The 18,140-nt window shown below is 40.9% G+C and overlaps 2 protein-coding genes, 1 long non-coding RNA gene and 1 pseudogene across 26 annotated transcripts in view; 2 read left to right on the top strand and 2 right to left on the bottom strand.

Moving 5' to 3' along the window:
* The window catches only part of cadm2a (cell adhesion molecule 2a), a 755,249-nt gene that overhangs the window by 401,898 nt on the left and 335,211 nt on the right, over positions 1-18,140 (top strand).
* LOC147842070 (uncharacterized) overlaps positions 1-18,140 on the top strand; it is a 47,193-nt gene that overhangs the window by 1,926 nt on the left and 27,127 nt on the right. The gene's annotated exons all lie outside the window — the stretch shown is intronic.
* On the bottom strand, positions 2,651-6,747 carry LOC147842073 (uncharacterized; annotated as a pseudogene). Its single transcript, XR_015501129.1, has 3 exons — positions 5,883-6,747; positions 5,598-5,725; positions 2,651-5,487 (listed from the first exon to the last, which is right to left on the bottom strand). The product of XR_015501129.1 is annotated as an uncharacterized LOC147842073 (transcript).
* LOC147842072 (hepatic lectin-like) lies at positions 7,542-16,281 on the bottom strand. Of its 3 annotated transcripts, none has more exons than XM_087270658.1 (6): positions 14,340-16,281; positions 10,263-10,683; positions 8,707-8,952; positions 8,418-8,545; positions 8,214-8,320; positions 7,542-8,109 (listed from the first exon to the last, which is right to left on the bottom strand). In XM_087270658.1, the coding sequence occupies exons 2-6, from the start codon at positions 10,420-10,422 to the stop codon at positions 7,941-7,943; spliced, it is 810 nt and encodes a 269-aa protein (XP_087126784.1). In that variant the 5' UTR covers positions 10,423-10,683; positions 14,340-16,281; the 3' UTR covers positions 7,542-7,940. The 3 variants fall into 3 exon arrangements, with proteins under 3 accessions (XP_087126784.1, XP_087126785.1, XP_087126786.1); XM_087270659.1 differs by lacking the exon at positions 14,340-16,281 and adding an exon at positions 9,023-9,119 and having other exon boundaries at positions 10,263-10,525; XM_087270660.1 differs by lacking the exon at positions 14,340-16,281 and adding an exon at positions 9,023-9,319 and having other exon boundaries at positions 10,263-10,507.

Genomic DNA, 18,140 nt, shown 5'->3' with positions numbered 1-18,140 from the left:
AACAAGTCCAAAATATGCCCAATTTTTTGTTTTAAAAATCGTTAAATAATTGCAAAGACCATAAACAGACTAAGCAAAAGCAAGTAAATTGCCTTTATATTTTCATATGTAAAAATATAACTAAGAAATGCTCACCCAGAGGTCAGTGTGCTGACAGCAACCCACTTCCAGGCCCCTTTGCATCAATGTCACTCAGACCAATCTAGACAATGTTTCTGCTAGTAAGCATTCTCATAAATTCCCAAAATTAAGAGTTAAATAAGACCATAAGGTTTATTTTTAGATTACAACAGCAATCTCCCACACACTTGTTCCACTGCTGTTTATGATGATCAGATTTTCTTCTTTCTACAAACAATCTTTTCTTCTCTCTGTCCAGTTTTTCCACTCTGAGGAATGAAAGTAAGCACTGAAGTTGTAATTTCCATTTAGAATCGTCAGAGCACTGATCTGTTGAAATGAGATGTTAACAAATCTAGTATGCATTTATGAATTATGAACTCTTTGAAATACATTACAGTTTTTTTCAGTCGCTTTGGTGTGTTTCTCACAAAACTAGTGCATTTCTGCACAATAGTTAGGCATTTCTCAAAACAATTAGTACAAACTGCAAAACCTAGTTGATAACCTGCTAAAGCATGTCACTTGCTCAAAATGAATAGCCTATTCCTCAAAATCAAGTATTCATGTCAATCAAAGAGTCAAACCCGGGCTTATTGTGGAAACGTAGCCCCGCGGACGTTTCTGCGGACCGCGATTTACGTCCCGGGAGGAACGTATTCGAGCGTTTTTTGTTTTTGCGGATCCGCGAGAGGCCGCTGTGCACGCTTTTTCGCGTCTCGGGCGCCTCTCGGGATCGGGCGCCGTTCACACCCGCGCCGTTCTCGCGCGAAAAGCCGCCGGATCGGCCGACTCGGCTGCCCTCCTCTTCCTCCTCCTCCTCCTCCTCCTCCTCCTTCCCTAAACCCAAGCGATGGTTCGCAAAAGCCGTCCAGAAAAAAAAAAAAGCAATAGCCCTCGTCTTCGAATTCAACCGCGTTTTCGGATCCCGCCGCATTCTCCCACTTATTTTTCGGATTCCGTTTTTCGTCTTACCTGATTTCCGGAACCGCTGTTCCCCGGACTCGATCCTGGTCGTCATCCCCGCGGCCGGCTCCTCCTCTTTCTCCTCCTCCTCCGGGGCCTCCGCTCCGCCGACGCAACGATGTGAGCTAAGCGGACAAACTGGTTGCATCGGGAAAGCCCTCCACTCGGAGGCGAGCCGTCAGCCGGCGAGCGCGAAGAGGAGGGGCGAAGAGGAGGGGCGGAGCGGCGCCACACCGCCTCGCAGTGTTCACTCGAAAAAAACTAAACGCGGCCTTAAGTACCTCCGGCCACGTAAATCGCGGCCTCCAGAAACGTCAGCGGGGCTACGTTTCCAGAATGAGCTTGGGTTGAAAGAGTCAGTATCATCAAAATGAAAAGTCCTGACACCATTGTTTATGAACAAGATGTTTTCATTATGACAGTTTACTCTGGACATTTTTTCAATGCAAAAAAGTCAGATGTTGGTGTCCTGTAAATGCTCAAGACAGCTCTATATATTTGCACAGCCATTTGAAAACTACAGTAAAGTTAGCATTTAGCATTTACCTCACTGCATTTAGTGACGTATCTGAGTAGACACTTTTAGTCTACCCAATTCACCTGTACCACATGTCTTTGGACTTATGGGGGAAACCGGAGCACCTGGAGGAAACCCACGCAAACACGGGAGGAACATGCTTACTCCATACAGAAATGCCAACTGACCCAGCTGAGGCTCCAACCACTGATCTTCTTGCTGTGAGGCGACATTTAGTATTGCTGTGAGTGCAGAAAGTATTGATACAAGCTTTTTAAATACAAAATAGTAATTTGGGATTTGTAATTTATTGGGTTAATGAAAATAGGTTAATATTTTGTATTAAAATACTTTAGTGTCTTGATTTGTGTATTTTTAAAATACTGTAAAATAATTTGCGTGAAGTGTAATGAAATAAAAATGCAGCCTCTGATTCATGCTTTCTCAGTTATTTGTCTAGAAAATTAATTAAGAAGGTGGTCAACTCTTAAAGTTTGGATGGAAATTATGCAACACACGTGAAGAAATAAACAGACAAATGGCAAAAAAAAGTCAACAATTATTAAAAATCAGTGTGATGCTGCATAATGCTGCACAACATATAATGGCAGTATAATGTACAATTTGGCATCAGCATCTTAATTTAATAAATTAAATTGAATAAAATATTAGTATTTATGAAAAGGATGCGTAGAGCATTCTGCACATAATCATTCTCAGTCTCTGTGCTGCAGGTGGAAATGCAGAGGATTTTTAGAAATATTTAACAGCTAAAGCTGGTGTACTGGTTTTCACTAAGGGGGGTAACTGAGACTTTAGCAGTCTCAGTTAAACTGAAAAAATCTTAGAAGAATGAGTATACTGCACAAATAATAGTAGTTTTGGATGGATTGCTCGTGTGATTTCAAGAAAATAAGACAAACTTCATGAAATAAGTCCTACAGTGGTGATACCCACAATACTCCATTGACTGTTTCAAATGTCAGTAAATGATCTGCAGATGCAGTGTACAGTTAATGAAGAAATGTCAAAGTGGCACAATACAGTATGAGACACAGATATTTAATATTACTCCAGTCTATACAGACTGGTCAGAAACTACAGACTCTCGTTACACAGCAGCAGCAGGATGTATATGAAAAGTTTATTTGCAAAATGAGATAACTAACATTTTTTATAGATATTATATTTCATGTTTAAAATGCATTGAAGAGTACAATTGCAAAAAAAATTGAGATTTTAGTAGTTTTCAGAATTTACGTTTTTACAAGTATTGAAGATTTCAATTGCAAAAAATAAATAAATAAATAATAACCTCTTCATATGTCACCCTTTTAAAATATAAGACTGTTAGGATTGTTGCAGTTTCACTTGCCACGCAATGGATGGAAAGAAAATGAAGAGATATAGTACTATATTCCAACTTATGATCTGCATTACATGGTTATTACAGTGATTTAAAAGATCATTTTTAACACATTGCCTTCTATATGAAATATGTACAAGATGTATGCTAAAATGAAAGAGAAATCAGTTTAAGGCATTGATCATTGATTGAAGGCTTGCAAAGAAATGTCATGATCCCTTGAAAATGCATTTTGTAGTATTTTAATTTGATACTTCTTGTGGCTGCTATATTTTGTAGTTTATTATGATACATTTAAAACTGAGGTATTTATTATGTTATTAAAAAATGTATTTTTGCCCATCCCTGTTTGGTTCTATAATGAAGCAATTCAGTTACATTGCCTTGTGTTATAATCTCATGCTGAGGTTCTGTCCTTGCACTCCTCATAGTACCTGCATTGATTTTGCCATACACACTATTTGACATTTTCAATCACAGTAAATCTGTTGTATAACTAATAGAAGCTGTCTGTGTTCTTGTGTTTACTGAAGCTTTACTTATTACAGGCGAGTCTAAATTGTAGCTAGTGCATAATGTCAAAACAGAAGAGCAATTCGGAAGTTCCACCCGCATGTGCTAATTCATAAGCAGGGGTAAGTGCAGTAATAGTCTTGACAAAGGTCAAAGCAGCAATCAAATGATATGTTGTAGCTTGGTTCAGCACTTCTTTGCTCTGTTCTTAAACTTCAGGGCAACGGAAATAGCCACTGCATATATACATACTGGGTAAATTCCTTTATTTGACAAAAAAAGTGACAGTTCACATAAAAGTGAGAATTACTTTAACATGTACTCTCCCTCATGTGGTTTTAAACCTTAATAAGTTTATTTCTTCTGTTGAACACAAGCTGAGCATTTTTCAAAATATCTTCTGTACTGTCTTCACTGTCAAGTGAAGGTTAAGTAAATGATAACTGCATTTTCAACTTTCCAATTTAGCAATGGTATCTGGATTAAGCTTTTATGATGCAAGCTGAGATTGCATCGCTCAGAAATGCAATCTCAGACACAATGCACTCAATGGAGCTAGTGACGTCACTGTGAGGGGTAGGGTTAGGGGTGGGGTTAGGTGAGCGCATTAAAAAAGCATTGGCTGCAGCTCTGATTGCACTGCAGCCAGACCCCTCTCCAATTTAGGCAGTTGAATGTGGCTATCTCTGGATAGCATTGGGAAAATGGGACAAATTGGAAATAGTTGTTTCACAAAAAAAGAAAAAAGAAAAAAAAAACTTAATATTTTTTAATAGAACAGGAAATGTTTTGATTAAAGATAAAGATACAGATAGCTATGTTACATAGCTGCCCGCTGCTAGTCATGTCTTTCTTGTGTTAGACCATGTTGTGCTGTGCTGCACAGTACTGCAGCATTGTGTGTGGTCACATTCATTCACTCAGTTTTTTTTTTTACTAATATAACAAAGTAGGTTTAATAAATCTTTTTTTTTTCTTCTTATGAGAAGAAGAAAAGAAAGATTTATAACACCTAATTTGTTATATAAGTAAAAAAAAAATGTAATTTGACTGAATCATTTCTTAACTCTGATCATGTACCAACAATAAAGCAATATACTAATAATAATTTGTATGAATATAAATAAAATAGATTAGTTTTTAACTCAAACAGTTTGAGTTGCCTTAATTTATTGGGTTTTACACTACTCAGTTGGTTTAAGTTCTTTTCATTAATTGGGTTTTACTATGCTCAAATTGCTTTATTTACTCAAATGGATTAAGTTCACAGTACTCATTAGGATTCGTTTTCAAACTTAAATGGTTTGTTAAAAAGTATTTCCTCAAATGGTTTGAGTTACCTTATTTTGGGTTTTACAGTGTATGAAAATGTCAAACCTCTGAATATCAGTACTAACCAAAGATATGTATAAAGTGCTTTTTAGAATTGGTGTTCCTCATACGAGGCTCATCATTGTTGTGGGGTCAATGTCATCTAACGTTTGAAAAACCTTGCTTTAGCGATTCTGAAGAATTTGGATAATATTTGTTGGATAATACTTTGTTAGGGTTGGCATTGTAATTTTGAATTTAACATTAAAAACAAAACATTTTTGTTGCTTAAATGGTAACTGGTCAAATATTCTTCTCACAGATCCATTGATGAGCACCATCACATGCAACATCAAGCCATCCTATTAACTCAGGGTGCTTTTTTAAATGGGTCACAGCACAGTTCTCTGTTTCTCGTCCATTGGGCTCAGTTATTGATCCAGAGGAAGCCCAGAACTTGCATGAACAGATCAACATTAGGTGTTCAGTGCTGCTGTATGATATGCTACTGGTCGTGAAGAATCATTTATTAGATCATGATCATTTCAGTTTAGTGATTTCTCGCCCAGAGGTCAGTTTACTGCGACCCATCTCGACCCATCGACCAATCGACCCATTTCCATATTCCCTCTTCATCACTGTCAGTCACACCAATCCTGAATTCATTGTTACCAGTGATCTTCATACTAAAGTCCTGAGCAGATGAAACAATGCAACATTTGTTTATTCAACCAATATTATTCACATTTTGTCTGTCCATCTCTCACTTCTAAGCACCACAAAGACACACAATCTCTCACTCACTTGTTCCTGTTGGTTGTTTATGATGATCAGGTCTGCTCCTCTGTCTGTACAGTATTTTCTGCTCTCAGTCCAGCTCTTTGTCTCATTGGAAAATTAGTAAAAACTGAATTGATAGTAAAACCATACAGCTGTTGAAAGAACAAGTCCAGCTATTAGTTTTTTACTATTACTAGACATTTACTATCACACACATATAATACACATAAATGTAATGTGAAATTACATATAATATACACTTGTGTGTCAAGAAATGCAGATGTGGTGTAACAGATTATAATCATTTACCTTAATTACCCAAAACCTGAAGTTGTTTTATTAGTTGGTCTCTGTCCTTCAGAAGGTTTGTGTTCTTTATTAATAGCTCATCTTTCACTTTTGCTAAGTTGATAATATTGCTGACTAGCTCATATCTGTCTTCTTTGAGGTTAATGATGTTGGTTAGTAGCTTGTCTTTGTCTTCTGTGATGTTGGTAATGATGCATAGTAGCTTGTCTCTGTCTTCTGTAATGTTGGCGATGTTGGTTATAAGGTGGCGTCTCTCTTCAGTGTAGTTTATGCTGTTTGTATAGATGAAGACGCTCAACACTATGACTGCAGTCAGCAGAAGCAAACACAGCAACACCAAACACACTGGAGCTGCTCTGATGCTTCTCATCTTCTCTGAATCACTTGCTGAAGATGGCGAAGATTCATATAAATGTTTATTTATTAAATAAAACCCAAAGCATTGATGTATTTTAGTAATATGTTGTGATGCACTCATACAAATATTATTACTTGTGCATGAGCTCCTACAAATTATAGGTGTACAAGTCAATAAACAGCTAGTTTGTAGTTGGTTTAAAGTACTGTCTCACAGCAGTTTTTTGGTTTAGGATCTTTAAAGAGAAACACGTTAACATTCTTGCTGAAAAACTGACTTCAACAAAGTCACGTGCTCATAAGATCTAATTTTGCTTGCTTATTATATGTATTTAAGTGATCAACTACAATGGCGAGCCACCCAATGACGGTCAACCCAAATACATCGAAATTCAATAATGCGTACGTGTTCGTGTTTGTACAGTACCTGTTTGATTTCTGAGAGAGCATCTGTCCATCTTCGATGTTGAATTAGTGATCAAAGGTATATTGCTATAAATAGGCTGAGCCATTTCTATTCCTCTGGTCATCTATAAGTAATGGATTAATGCGGTCTTTGTTTCTGTACTGTCTAGTTCTGTACTATCGAGTCTTTAATTTTTGCATTTGAAGCTAATATGGGGCAAACATACCAACGTATAAGACCATGTGACATCCTGTATCTGTTCACGTGTACACGGAAAAGTCTCACTAAAGGTCTCCATTATGGTTTTGTGGTTACTCTAGATATAGTTTAGTAGTTAACATGGTTGATAAAATAATCACAGTAAAATTATTAATGTGAAAAAGTCATCTTACTTTATTTTAACTTATTTTTATATGTATTTTTATTTATATTTATTGATCATAAAATGCACCTTTATAGTGTTAAATATCTGTTTCTGTTGCCTTATTGTTTATGCTTATTTTGGATAAATGAAGCAATGAGAACAGCAGAACAGAAGTGATTTGACATGTGTAAAGTCCCAAATTATGTGAGGTGTATTGCACAATGACACCATAGAGTAAAGGTTTTGAAACTTCACAGACTTTTGAAGTAATTAAGTAATGCACCAGTTTTTTTTTATTTTTAATCAAAATAATCTTAATTGTTCTTACAAAAATAAAACAGTTCCTAACTATTGGTTTTGAACCAACTTCAGACATATTTAAGTATAACAAAGTCATATCACTGTTTATGCGGTTTCTGACCAAATAAATACTTTAATTAATGCCAAGAGCTGTAAACTACTTTTATTGTGTAATACATTCCAGTGTACAAAGCAATAAGCCTGGGAAAATGATGAATACTTACAACAGTAATTTAAAAGTCATTTTCTGTTTATTCAATAAATTAGATGCAAGGTAGCGCCAACTGATTTGTATGAACAAAGAAAGAAATCTGTGTAAACGCTTCAGATGTGAAATTAGATTTGCAGTCTGTTAGACAGATCTGCGATTAATGGTGGCCAATATTAGAAAATGTCAGTCCTCTGAAAATTAGGACTGACCAAAGATATGCATAAAGTGCTACATAGCCTTGTGCACTGGATTGTTGTTCCTCACATGAAGTTGATCATTGTTAGGGGTCAATGTCATCTAATGTTTGAAAACCCCCTGCTTTAGTAATCCTGAAGACTTTAGATAACATTCTCAGGTGCACTTTATTAGGGTTGGCGTTGGGATTTAAAACTTAACATTAAAACAAAACATTTTTGTTTCTTAACTGGTAACTGGTAAAATGGACTTCTCACAGATCCATTGATGAGCACCATCACATGCAACATCAAGCCATCCTATTAACTCAGGGTGCTTTTTTAAATGGGTCACAGCACAGTTCTCTTTTGTCTCTCCATTGGGCTCAGTTATTGATCCAGAGGAAGCCCAGAACCTGCATGAACAGATCAACATTACATGTTCAGTGCTGCTGTATATGATACTGGCCATAAAAAGCATTTATTAGATCATGATCAGTTCAGTTCACTGATGTCTTACCTAAAGGTCAGATTACTGCTATCAACCCATTTCCAACTGCCCTCTTTTTCAGTGTCAGTCACACCAATCCAGAATTCATTGTCACCAGTGATATTCATAATAAAATCCTGAGCAGATGAAACAATGCAACATTTGTTTAATAAACAGACAATATTCACATTTTATCTTATTCTAAGCACCACAAACACACCATCTCTCACTCACTTGTTCCTGTTGGTTGTTTATGATGATCAGGTCTGCTCCTTTGTCTGTACAGTATTTTCTGCTCTCAGTCCAGCTCTTTGTCTCATTGGACAAGTAGTAAAAACTGAATTGATTGTAAAACCATCCAGCTGTTAACAAAAGAAATTCAGCTTGTAGTAAATGTTTGCATTTTCAATGACAAAGTTGTGACTTACAGTAGATATAGTAGATTTATATACCGTATTCACTAAAGCATTGTAAGTCTACAAGCAGCTTAAATTTGCTAGACATGCAGATTAAAGAGATTTACCTTTTTGACCAAATATCTGAAGCTTTATCAGTTGGTCTCTGTCCTTCAGAAGGTTTGTTAGCTCGTCTTTGGCTCCTGTGAGGTTGATGATGTTGGTTATTAGATGGTGTCTCTCTTCTGCACAGTTTGTGTTGTTTGTATAGATGAAGACACTCAGAACTATGACTGAAGTCAGCAAAAGGAAACACAACAGCACCAAACACACTGGCGCTGCTCTGGAGCATCTAGTCTTCATTGAATCACTTCCTGGAGATCACAGACATGAATAAAAATGTTTCTTTATCAGACAAAAATGAAAGTGTGTTTGCATTAGTACCTGTTTGATTTCTATGGGAGGACTTGTCCATCTTCTGTCCTGAATCAATGTTTATGTTGCCATAAATAGGCTGAGACATTTTTATTCCGCTGGTCATCTATAAATAATGAATTAATGCATTTTTTTATGCATTTTAATGCATTGTCTAGTTCTGTGCTGTTGAGCCACTAATATTAGCATTTGAAGCTAATGTGGCAAACATGCCAACGTATAAGACCATGTGACATCATGTATCTGTTCACATACACAGAAAATTCTCGCTACAGGTCCCCATTGTGGTTGTGTGGTTAGATGTATCTAGGTGGTTAAAATAGAAGTGAACATAAGCCCAGTAAATATATTCATGCAAAAAGACACCTTGCTTTATCTAGTTGATTCAGAAAATGTGCCATTATAGTGCTCAACATTTTTTTCTTTTATTCCTTTCAGCAGAACAGAAGTGCTCTGAGGTCAGCTTGGTAAAAAAAAAAAGATTTGTATCAAAAATTATCACAAATAAATAGCAAATTGTAAAAACAAATAAACTCTTATTCTTAAGCTTTGTCTCATTTCAGAGGCTGCATTCTCGGAAGGGTTTAAACTTTAAAGGTGGCTCCTTCGAAATCCACACAGGCCGAAGTGTTTTGAAATGAGACAATCTAGCCTACAGAGGAAAGATTTCACCACCAAGCAATAGCTGCCGTTAATAAGCTGTAATAAAATTTGTAATGACTTTTCCCAAAGTGGTTTTAAACATAAACAATCTAAAGGCAAAACACGGTTTACAAAAACTGCAAATACTGTATATTTCCTTTGATTCTAAAATGTATGCAAAAATATGTAAATCTGTCCCTTTTTAGTATAACATTTCATACTCTTTTTGTTTTATAACATACATTTACATCATACATTTAAAACAGTAGTCCATAGTTGTTAAAAAAAAAATGTCCTGCTATTATCAGCGTGCACTAAATCGTGGGTTTTTTGAGGCTACAAAGGATTCAGAAATGATTGTGTTCTTCAGTAATTAGGAAAAGAATGGGTGCATTGAATGATGCATTTTGAGGCTGCATTTGAAAAGGACGATGACGGAGCACCCTTCGATTATATCTTTCGGAGGATGCAAGCTCTGAAACGAGACAGATATTGTAGTATTGTATCGGATTCTTACTCTAAACACCACATACTGTGTACAATACGCAGATATGTGACCGCACAAGCGAACCATTGACAATGTTATTAAAGAGATTAAAGTGATTACCTGTATTTTGAAGTGGTTGTTGTGTGTTTGACTCTGTCCTGAAGTCATGATCTCCCACACAGTCTGCACTCTCATAGATAACCACTGCCATCTCCACTCGCTCTCTGTCCATTCTCTCAGACTCAGTCTTCATCACATTGTTATAAATATACTCAGACATTTCTACTCTCAGAGCTGGAAACTGTTTTGATCATTGTTCCTGTGTAGAAGTGTGTTAAAGAAGTGCTGGCACTTCTTCTTTTAACACTGTTTGCTTAACCTGTGGTCAGGGTGTGAAATGATATGACACTTGTAGTACTTTAAGATGAGAACAATCTAGATACTTATTCATTGACTTCTATAAAAACACTTTTTAAGCTTATTAGTTTTCATTTTTACATTAGAATATTTAAAATTTTAGCAGTTTAGTTTAAATCATGCACTTTATGTCAGGGTTCTGCCACTTTGGTCTTGTAAATTCTTGTTTTGGTGGCAGAGCTCTGACACTTCTCATGTCGGGTCCTGTTTCTGTCTCTGTGTGAGCGCGCGCCGTCGTGGGTGTACGTAGAGTGTGCGCGCTCCTGCTTGACGCGGCCGCGCGCGCGCTCTGCGTCACTCAGACGCGTGCGCTCTTGTACTCGTGTTTGTGTTTTCGTTTGTCAGCAGCGTGGTGTTTCATTCCCAGCGTCTCAGTCTTGTTGGTTTCGGTTTTGGTCGGCGCTGGGATGAAGCATGCACGCTGCGTGTGTGTGCGCACGGTGAGTGCTTTCATTCATCGTGTGCTCGTGTCTTGCGTCTTTTGTCAAAGCACGTGGCTCGGTGTTTACATTGTGGTCACGTGCTTTTGTCGTGTGCTTCAGTGTTGTGTTGTGTGAGCGCATGGCTTGTATTGTCTCTCTGTGTCATGCGCTCTCCCGTCTATTGTCTTGTCCCACCCACCTTGTTACCTTGTTTGTAATTATTATTTTCACCTGTCCGTCTGTCTGTTTATTGGTTTGTCTTTCCTATTTATTCTCATAGTGTGCTCTGTTCCGTGCTGGTCCGTTGTTGATTGTTCCCTTCACTGTTGTATCTGCTGATTTCTAGTCTACAACAGTGGTTTAAGTATTGTCTTGTCAAGTTCCAGACCTAGTCTAGTTGAGTGTGTAATGTGATGTTGTGTTTTTCCCCACGTGGGGAGATTTAAGTTTTGTTTTTGTTTTATTTTTCATTAAACTCTTCATTCCTTGCATTTGGGTCCTCGCCTCCTCTCCATCTACCCCTACATACCGTGACAGAACGGACCAGCCAGTATGAGGACCCAGCGGAATGAAGATGGCTCCTTCGCTAGCCGCATTTCTAAGTTGCTGCATTTGCAGTCGCTGAAGCAATGTGGCTTGAATTTGGAGGAGTTTGCGGAGAAATTCCGTAAGGCAGCTGAGGGGCTGAATTTTAATGACTGGCTGCTTATGACCCACCTAAATTTTGCTCTGGACAAGCCCCTTCTTCCTCTGCAAATCCAGAGAATGGTGGGCTGGTCATACCAGCAATTTATAGAGCACATGGTTCAGCAGCAGGAGAAAGGGATCCTTCAGGAGGAGAGGATCCCTCGCACCACCACCACCAGTGCCGCCTCCCAGCCCATGTCCAGCCCTCAAGGGCTGACCCGCACTCAGAAGCGGAGGTTAAAGAGGAAGACCTCTGCTGCAGTGTCGGCTCCAGCCCCAGAGCGCCCTCCAGTGTCGGCTCCAGCCCCAGAGCGCCCTCCAGTGTCGGCTCCAGCCCCAGAGCGCCCTCCAGTGTCGGCTCCAGCCCCAGAGCGCCCTCCAGTGTCGGCTCCAGCCCCAGAGCGCCCTCCAGTGTCGGCTCCAGCCCCAGAGCGCCCTCCAGTGTCGGCTCCAGCCCCAGAGCGCCCTCCAGTGTCGGCTCCAGCCCCAGAGCGCCCTCCAGTGTCGGCTCCAGCCCCAGAGCGCCCTCCAGTGTCGGCTCCAGCCCCAGAGCGCCCTCCAGTGTCGGCTCCAGCCCCAGAGCGCCCTCCAGTGTCGGCTCCAGCCCCAGAGCGCCCTCCAGTGTCGGCTCCAGCCCCAGAGCGCCCTCCAGTGTCGGCTCCAGCCCCAGAGCGCCCTCCAGTGTCGGCTCCAGCCCCAGAGCGCCCTCCAGTGTCGGCTCCAGCCCCAGAGCGCCCTCCAGTGTCGGCTCCAGCCCCTGAGCGCCCTCCAGTGTCGGCACCAGCCCAGCTCCTTGCCCTGCCGGCGCCACCCAGACGTCTTGCCCTGCCGGCCCCAGCCCGGCTCCTTGCCCTGCCGGCGCCACCCAGACGTCTTGCCCTGCCGGCGCCACCCAGACGTCTTGCCCTGCCGGCGCCACCCAGACGTCTTGCTCTGCCGGCGCCACCCAGACGTCTTGCCCAGCTGGCCCCAGCCCTGCTCCTTTCCCTGCCGGCTTCAGCCCGGCTCCTTTCCCTGCCGGCACCACCCAGACGTCAAGCCCTGCCGGCCCCAGCCCGGCTCCTTGCCCTGCCGGCCCCAACCAGACGTCTTGCCCTGCCGGCCCCAGCCCGGCCCCTTGCCCTGCCGGCACCACCCAGACGCCTTGCCCAGCCGGTCCCAGCTCGGCGCCCTGCCCTGCCGGCCCCACCCAGACGTCTCGTCCTGCCGGTCCCAGCCCGGCGCCTCGCCCTGCCGGCTCCCCTCTGGTCTCCTGCCCTGCCGGCTCCCCTCTGGTCTCCTGCCCTGCCGGCTCCCCTCTGGTCTCCAGCCCTGCCGGCTCCCCTCTGGTCTCCAGCCCTGCCGGCTCCCCTCTGGTCTCCAGCCCTGCCGGCTCCCCTCTGGTCTCCAGCCCTGCCGGCTCCCCTCTGGTCTCCAGCCCTGCCGGCTCCCCTCTGGTCTCCAGCCCAGCCGGCTCCCCACCGACCTCCTGCCTTGTCTCCCCTGATAGACTCTCCCTGGGTCGTCCCTCCTGCTCCTCCCTGGTGTTCCCTCTCTGCACCCTGGACGGACCCTCCGGCTCCACCCTGGCTCCCTGCCGGGGCCCCCGACCCACTGAATCCACCCTGGACTGTCCCGCCTGATCCTCCCTGGTCTTGCCCTCCCATCCCTCCCTTGTTTGTCTTGTTGGGTCTGGCTTGGCTTCCCTCCCTCCCTTCATGTTGTCTTGCCTGTTCACCCCCCTGTCTTGTGTCTGTTGATGTGGCCTGTTTTGTTGTCTTCTAGTGTTTCTTGTCTGTCTTGTACCTTGTTGGATGTTCCCTTTAGGGACGCCAGGTGGCGTCCCTTTTGGGGGGGGCTAGTGTCAGGGTTCTGCCACTTTGGTCTTGTAAATTCTTGTTTTGGTGGCAGAGCTCTGACACTTCTCATGTCGGGTCCTGTTTCTGTCTCTGTGTGAGCGCGCGCCGTCGTGGGTGTACGTAGAGTGTGCGCGCTCCTGCTTGACGCGGCCGCGCGCGCGCTCTGCGTCACTCAGACGCGTGCGCTCTTGTACTCGTGTTTGTGTTTTCGTTTGTCAGCAGCGTGGTGTTTCATTCCCAGCGTCTCAGTCTTGTTGGTTTCGGTTTTGGTCGGCGCTGGGATGAAGCATGCACGCTGCGTGTGTGTGCGCACGGTGAGTGCTTTCATTCATCGTGTGCTCGTGTCTTGCGTCTTTTGTCAAAGCACGTGGCTCGGTGTTTACATTGTGGTCACGTGCTTTTGTCGTGTGCTTCAGTGTTGTGTTGTGTGAGCGCATGGCTTGTATTGTCTCTCTGTGTCATGCGCTCTCCCGTCTATTGTCTTGTCCCACCCACCTTGTTACCTTGTTTGTAATTATTATTTTCACCTGTCCGTCTGTCTGTTTATTGGTTTGTCTTTCCTATTTATTCTCATAGTGTGCTCTGTTCCGTGCTGGTCCGTTGTTGATTGTTCCCTTCACTGTTGTATCTGCTGATTTCTAGTCTACAACAGTGGTTTAAGTATTGTCTTGTCAAGTTCCAGACCTAGTCTAGTTGAGTGTGTAATGTGATGTTGTGTTTTTCCCCACGTGGGGAGATTTAAGTTTTGTTTTTGTTTTATTTTTCATTAAACTCTTCATTCCTTGCATTTGGGTCCTCGCCTCCTCTCCATCTACCCCTACATACCGTGACACTTTATGTCTATAATTGTGTGTGAAAATTATTACAGCAATTTTTGCAATTTAAATCTGTGCAGTGTTTAGGTGATCATCATTTAGAATAACCAGCACATTTTTAATTCTAAGATGTTTAGAAGAACACACATTAACAGCAAACAGCATTGGTGCTCTTCAAATTTCTAAAAATCACTTCCTCAACACACGTCATCATGTCTTTCACCATCATTACTTGATAAACTCTTTGAGAATGAAAGTCATGCCAAATCTATTCCAGGGTCTCACCAAAAGATGATTGTTTAGCATAGCCAGACCTATAAACTTTGTTGTGGACTGTTTTAGGGTATGGCACATTGAACTGCTGGCATACATCATTGAAATATATTCTTTGATACATATGCTTTTTATAGTTTCTTGATTTGCGTTGTTTGTGAATACATCTTTCTTACTATGGTTATTTTGTGTCATTCTTTTATCATGTACAAACCTCTCACAATGTAGTATAATTTATTAAAGGGTCATGAAACCCCCCTCTTTCCATTTAAGTCTACCTCCTAAGGGAGGAGTGGGTTGGCCAGCAGAGCAGGGGGAGAAAGAGGGCAGCAATAAACTGTCAGTTGGCCCACAAAATGAGACACAAACTGTGAAGAGACTTTATAGTTTATAGTTTACAAAATTAAAATGCAAAGAAACAACAAGTAATTCAATGCCATTCTACATATAACCACAATTTGTTATATTAAATCGATAATCATAAGATTATCATATTTATATAAATACTATATATGAGGAGAACTTCTCTCTTCCTCAATCCCTAGGTCTGAATGCAGACACTGTGGATAAAAGTGCAGCAGGTCTCTTGCCCTATCTATTGCAACCATTAGCCCTGATTAGCATCTGTATGATTTTAAACACAGGCAAACACAACAGCCAGGATAAGTGATTTGTCTGATTGGTAACAAACTCAACTGATAAAAGAGAAAGTCTGCTATTCTCTTGTACAGCTCTCCCGACAAAAAGGCTTGCTGCAAAGCAACAGCTTTGCTTTATCAACCCGGACAGTATCACAGGGAAAAACATGCATTAAACCCTGTGGATCATGGAAACAAGCACATACGATCTGTGCCATGTGCGAACATGGTCTCACCCAGTCATTGGGTCTCACAGCTTGACAGATCTGCCTTACCTTTGAAAAAGTACTCTCATGAATAATAAAAAAGCAGTATTCTTATGATAAGAAAACTTTGCTATAAATATTAATGAGAAATCGACGCGTCATCACTCTACTAATGTGCATTACATAACCAATTTTTGACCCGCTCCAATAATTATTTTAAACTTGAAAGATGAAATTAGCTGACAAAAGCTCAAAACGATCCGGTTTTCCCTACAATTAAAGCTGACAGGTGCTAATGTTTTCTTAAATGATGCGTAGTACACACAATTCGTTAAAAAATTTTTGAAAAGTACCCAAGGATGTCTTTAACCTTTACCAAAGAGTTGTAAATGCTATACAATATAATACGCTCATATATTTTCTTTTACTATGAATTACTATAGTATTTTAAATGCAACATCTGGTTTTATTGGATTTGTTTCTTTGTTTTTGCTGTTGTATTTAGTATAATTTGTTTCTGTTTGGAACAACATAACAATATCAGTAAATAACTGAACTGATTAATCATGCTTTTATGTTTCATTGGTTTTCATTCATTGCAGTAGGTAGAGCTGTCACCTCACAGCAAGAAGGTCGCTGGTTCGAGCCCCGGCTGGGTCAGTTGGCGTTTCTGTGTGGAGTTTGCATGTTCTCCTTGCGTTCGCATGGGTTTCCTCCGGGTGCTCCGGTTTTCCCCACACTCCAAAGACAAACGGTACAGGTGAAATGGGTAAACTAAATTGTCTGTAGTGTATGAGTGTGAATGAGTGTGTGTGGATGTTTCCCAGAGATGGGTTGCGGCTCGAAGGGCATCCGCTGCGTAAAAACACGCTGGATAAGTTAGCGTTTCATTCCTGGCAAACCTGGATTTATAAAGGGACTAAGCCGAAAATTAATGAATGAATGATGAAGCTAAGCTATGTATAGCTCTTAGCTTGCTACATTTCCTACGGGGTAGCTTTCAGTGTACTTAAGGTAAATTTTAAGTAGAGTAAATAGCTTCCTACATTTTCCAAGTAGCTTGCATAGCAGTGACATTTTTATAACTTCTGTTCTGTAATGCTAGCTAAAGGTTACCAGGATTGATTTTTTTTTTTTTTCTGTTGTACATTTTTATACTGGCTTTTGTCCTTTTCAATTCAATTTTAAGATGACTTTAAGAGAACGTCTGAGGAACGATCTGAGGTCAAGTTGCAAAGGCCCAAATCATGTGAAACAACACTTAAATCTCATTATTACTTTGAGATCTTTGAGATTTAATGAATATTTTTAATTTTTTTATTATTTTTGTCAGTGTATGTTTTTTTTCAATATAGAAATGTCCAGTTTCAGGTCAGGATCCCAAAGAAAAATAATTGCATAATTGTATTCAAAATACTATTTTCATTGAACTGATTTATTAGCTCAAAAATAACACTTTTGTGGAAATAAAGTTTCTTGAAAATGGCTTTAAGTCATTGCCATCAATCAGCATAAATATTTGGAATTTAGAAGGATGTAATACAGCAGTTATTTAATACAGTCAACAAGTAAAATGTTAGATGGCACCAACTGTGTTTGTTTGAAACAAGAGAGTGAGTCAACAGTGTTAAGCCTGGTTTATACTTCTGCGTCAAGTGACCGGCGTAACCCACGGCGCATGCAACGCGCGTGGCTGTGCATTTATACTTCTGCTAACGCTAGTTGGCAGTGAGGTGTAAATGTTCCTCTGTGTCGAGTTTCTTCACTGCTTTTTTGCTTTTTCTGAACACTTCCAGGATGTACAAGTGGCTCAAACTCGCTCATTTTGAGGCAGGAACCAGCGGACATGCAACAAGTTTAACTATGAGGTAAACACAAAACAAAACTTTCCATCCGGAGCTCCTTCACGGGACTCCACACTTGTAAACAATCACTCGCGCCATTCGCGCGGCTCTCTGTCCCTCCCAGACTCGTCAGTGCTACCAAGCCGACAATCACAGAGCTTGTGCTACGCACTGTTGCGATGTGTAGTTAAATTTTTTGAGAGGTGCACGTCAGTGACGCCGACGGGCACGGCGAAGGACTATGCGTCAGCGCCGTAGCATACACCGGCGTTTGACGCAGAAGTATAAATCAGCCTTTACTGGACACATGGATTTAGCAATGGCTTTGAATATCTTCATTTGCTGCATATTATATCGACCAATTAACATGTTATCAGACTACATGATACAATATCTGAAAAAAAATCTGACCTTGGACTGTCCTAACAGGCCAATCAGAATCCAGAGTAAAGCATGTGTGTTTATAAATTGATTGCATCCTAGTGTTAAATTCTTTAAACTACCTCATGATGCTATTTTCAAGGTTCTGCATGTATGGTAAGAGAATAGATTGGCAACTTGTTAAAATAACAACAAAAAAACACTTCTATTTTAGTCAACACTGTGAAGCCCATTCTTCAAAGTAGAATAGAAGAGGAATTAATTACACATTCCTCTTCTTTTTTTACCATTTTAAATGACAAGTTTGTTCATTTATTTGCTAGATGTTTAGAAGAACAGACAGCAGCAGTATATACACAGTTGATGTTTTGCAACTTCCTGAAGTCAATTCCTGAATGCACTAGATATGATGCCAGTATGTATTTCGCCATTATTAACATTATTATTAACATTATTCAGTACACCTTTCTTCATTGT

The sequence above is a fragment of the Danio rerio genome, chromosome 10 (genome assembly GCF_052040795.2).
Source record: "Danio rerio strain M-AB ecotype USA chromosome 10, GRCz13ab, whole genome shotgun sequence".
NCBI lineage: Eukaryota > Metazoa > Chordata > Actinopteri > Cypriniformes > Danionidae > Danio > Danio rerio.
This window is presented reverse-complemented; position numbering and strand designations above follow the sequence as displayed.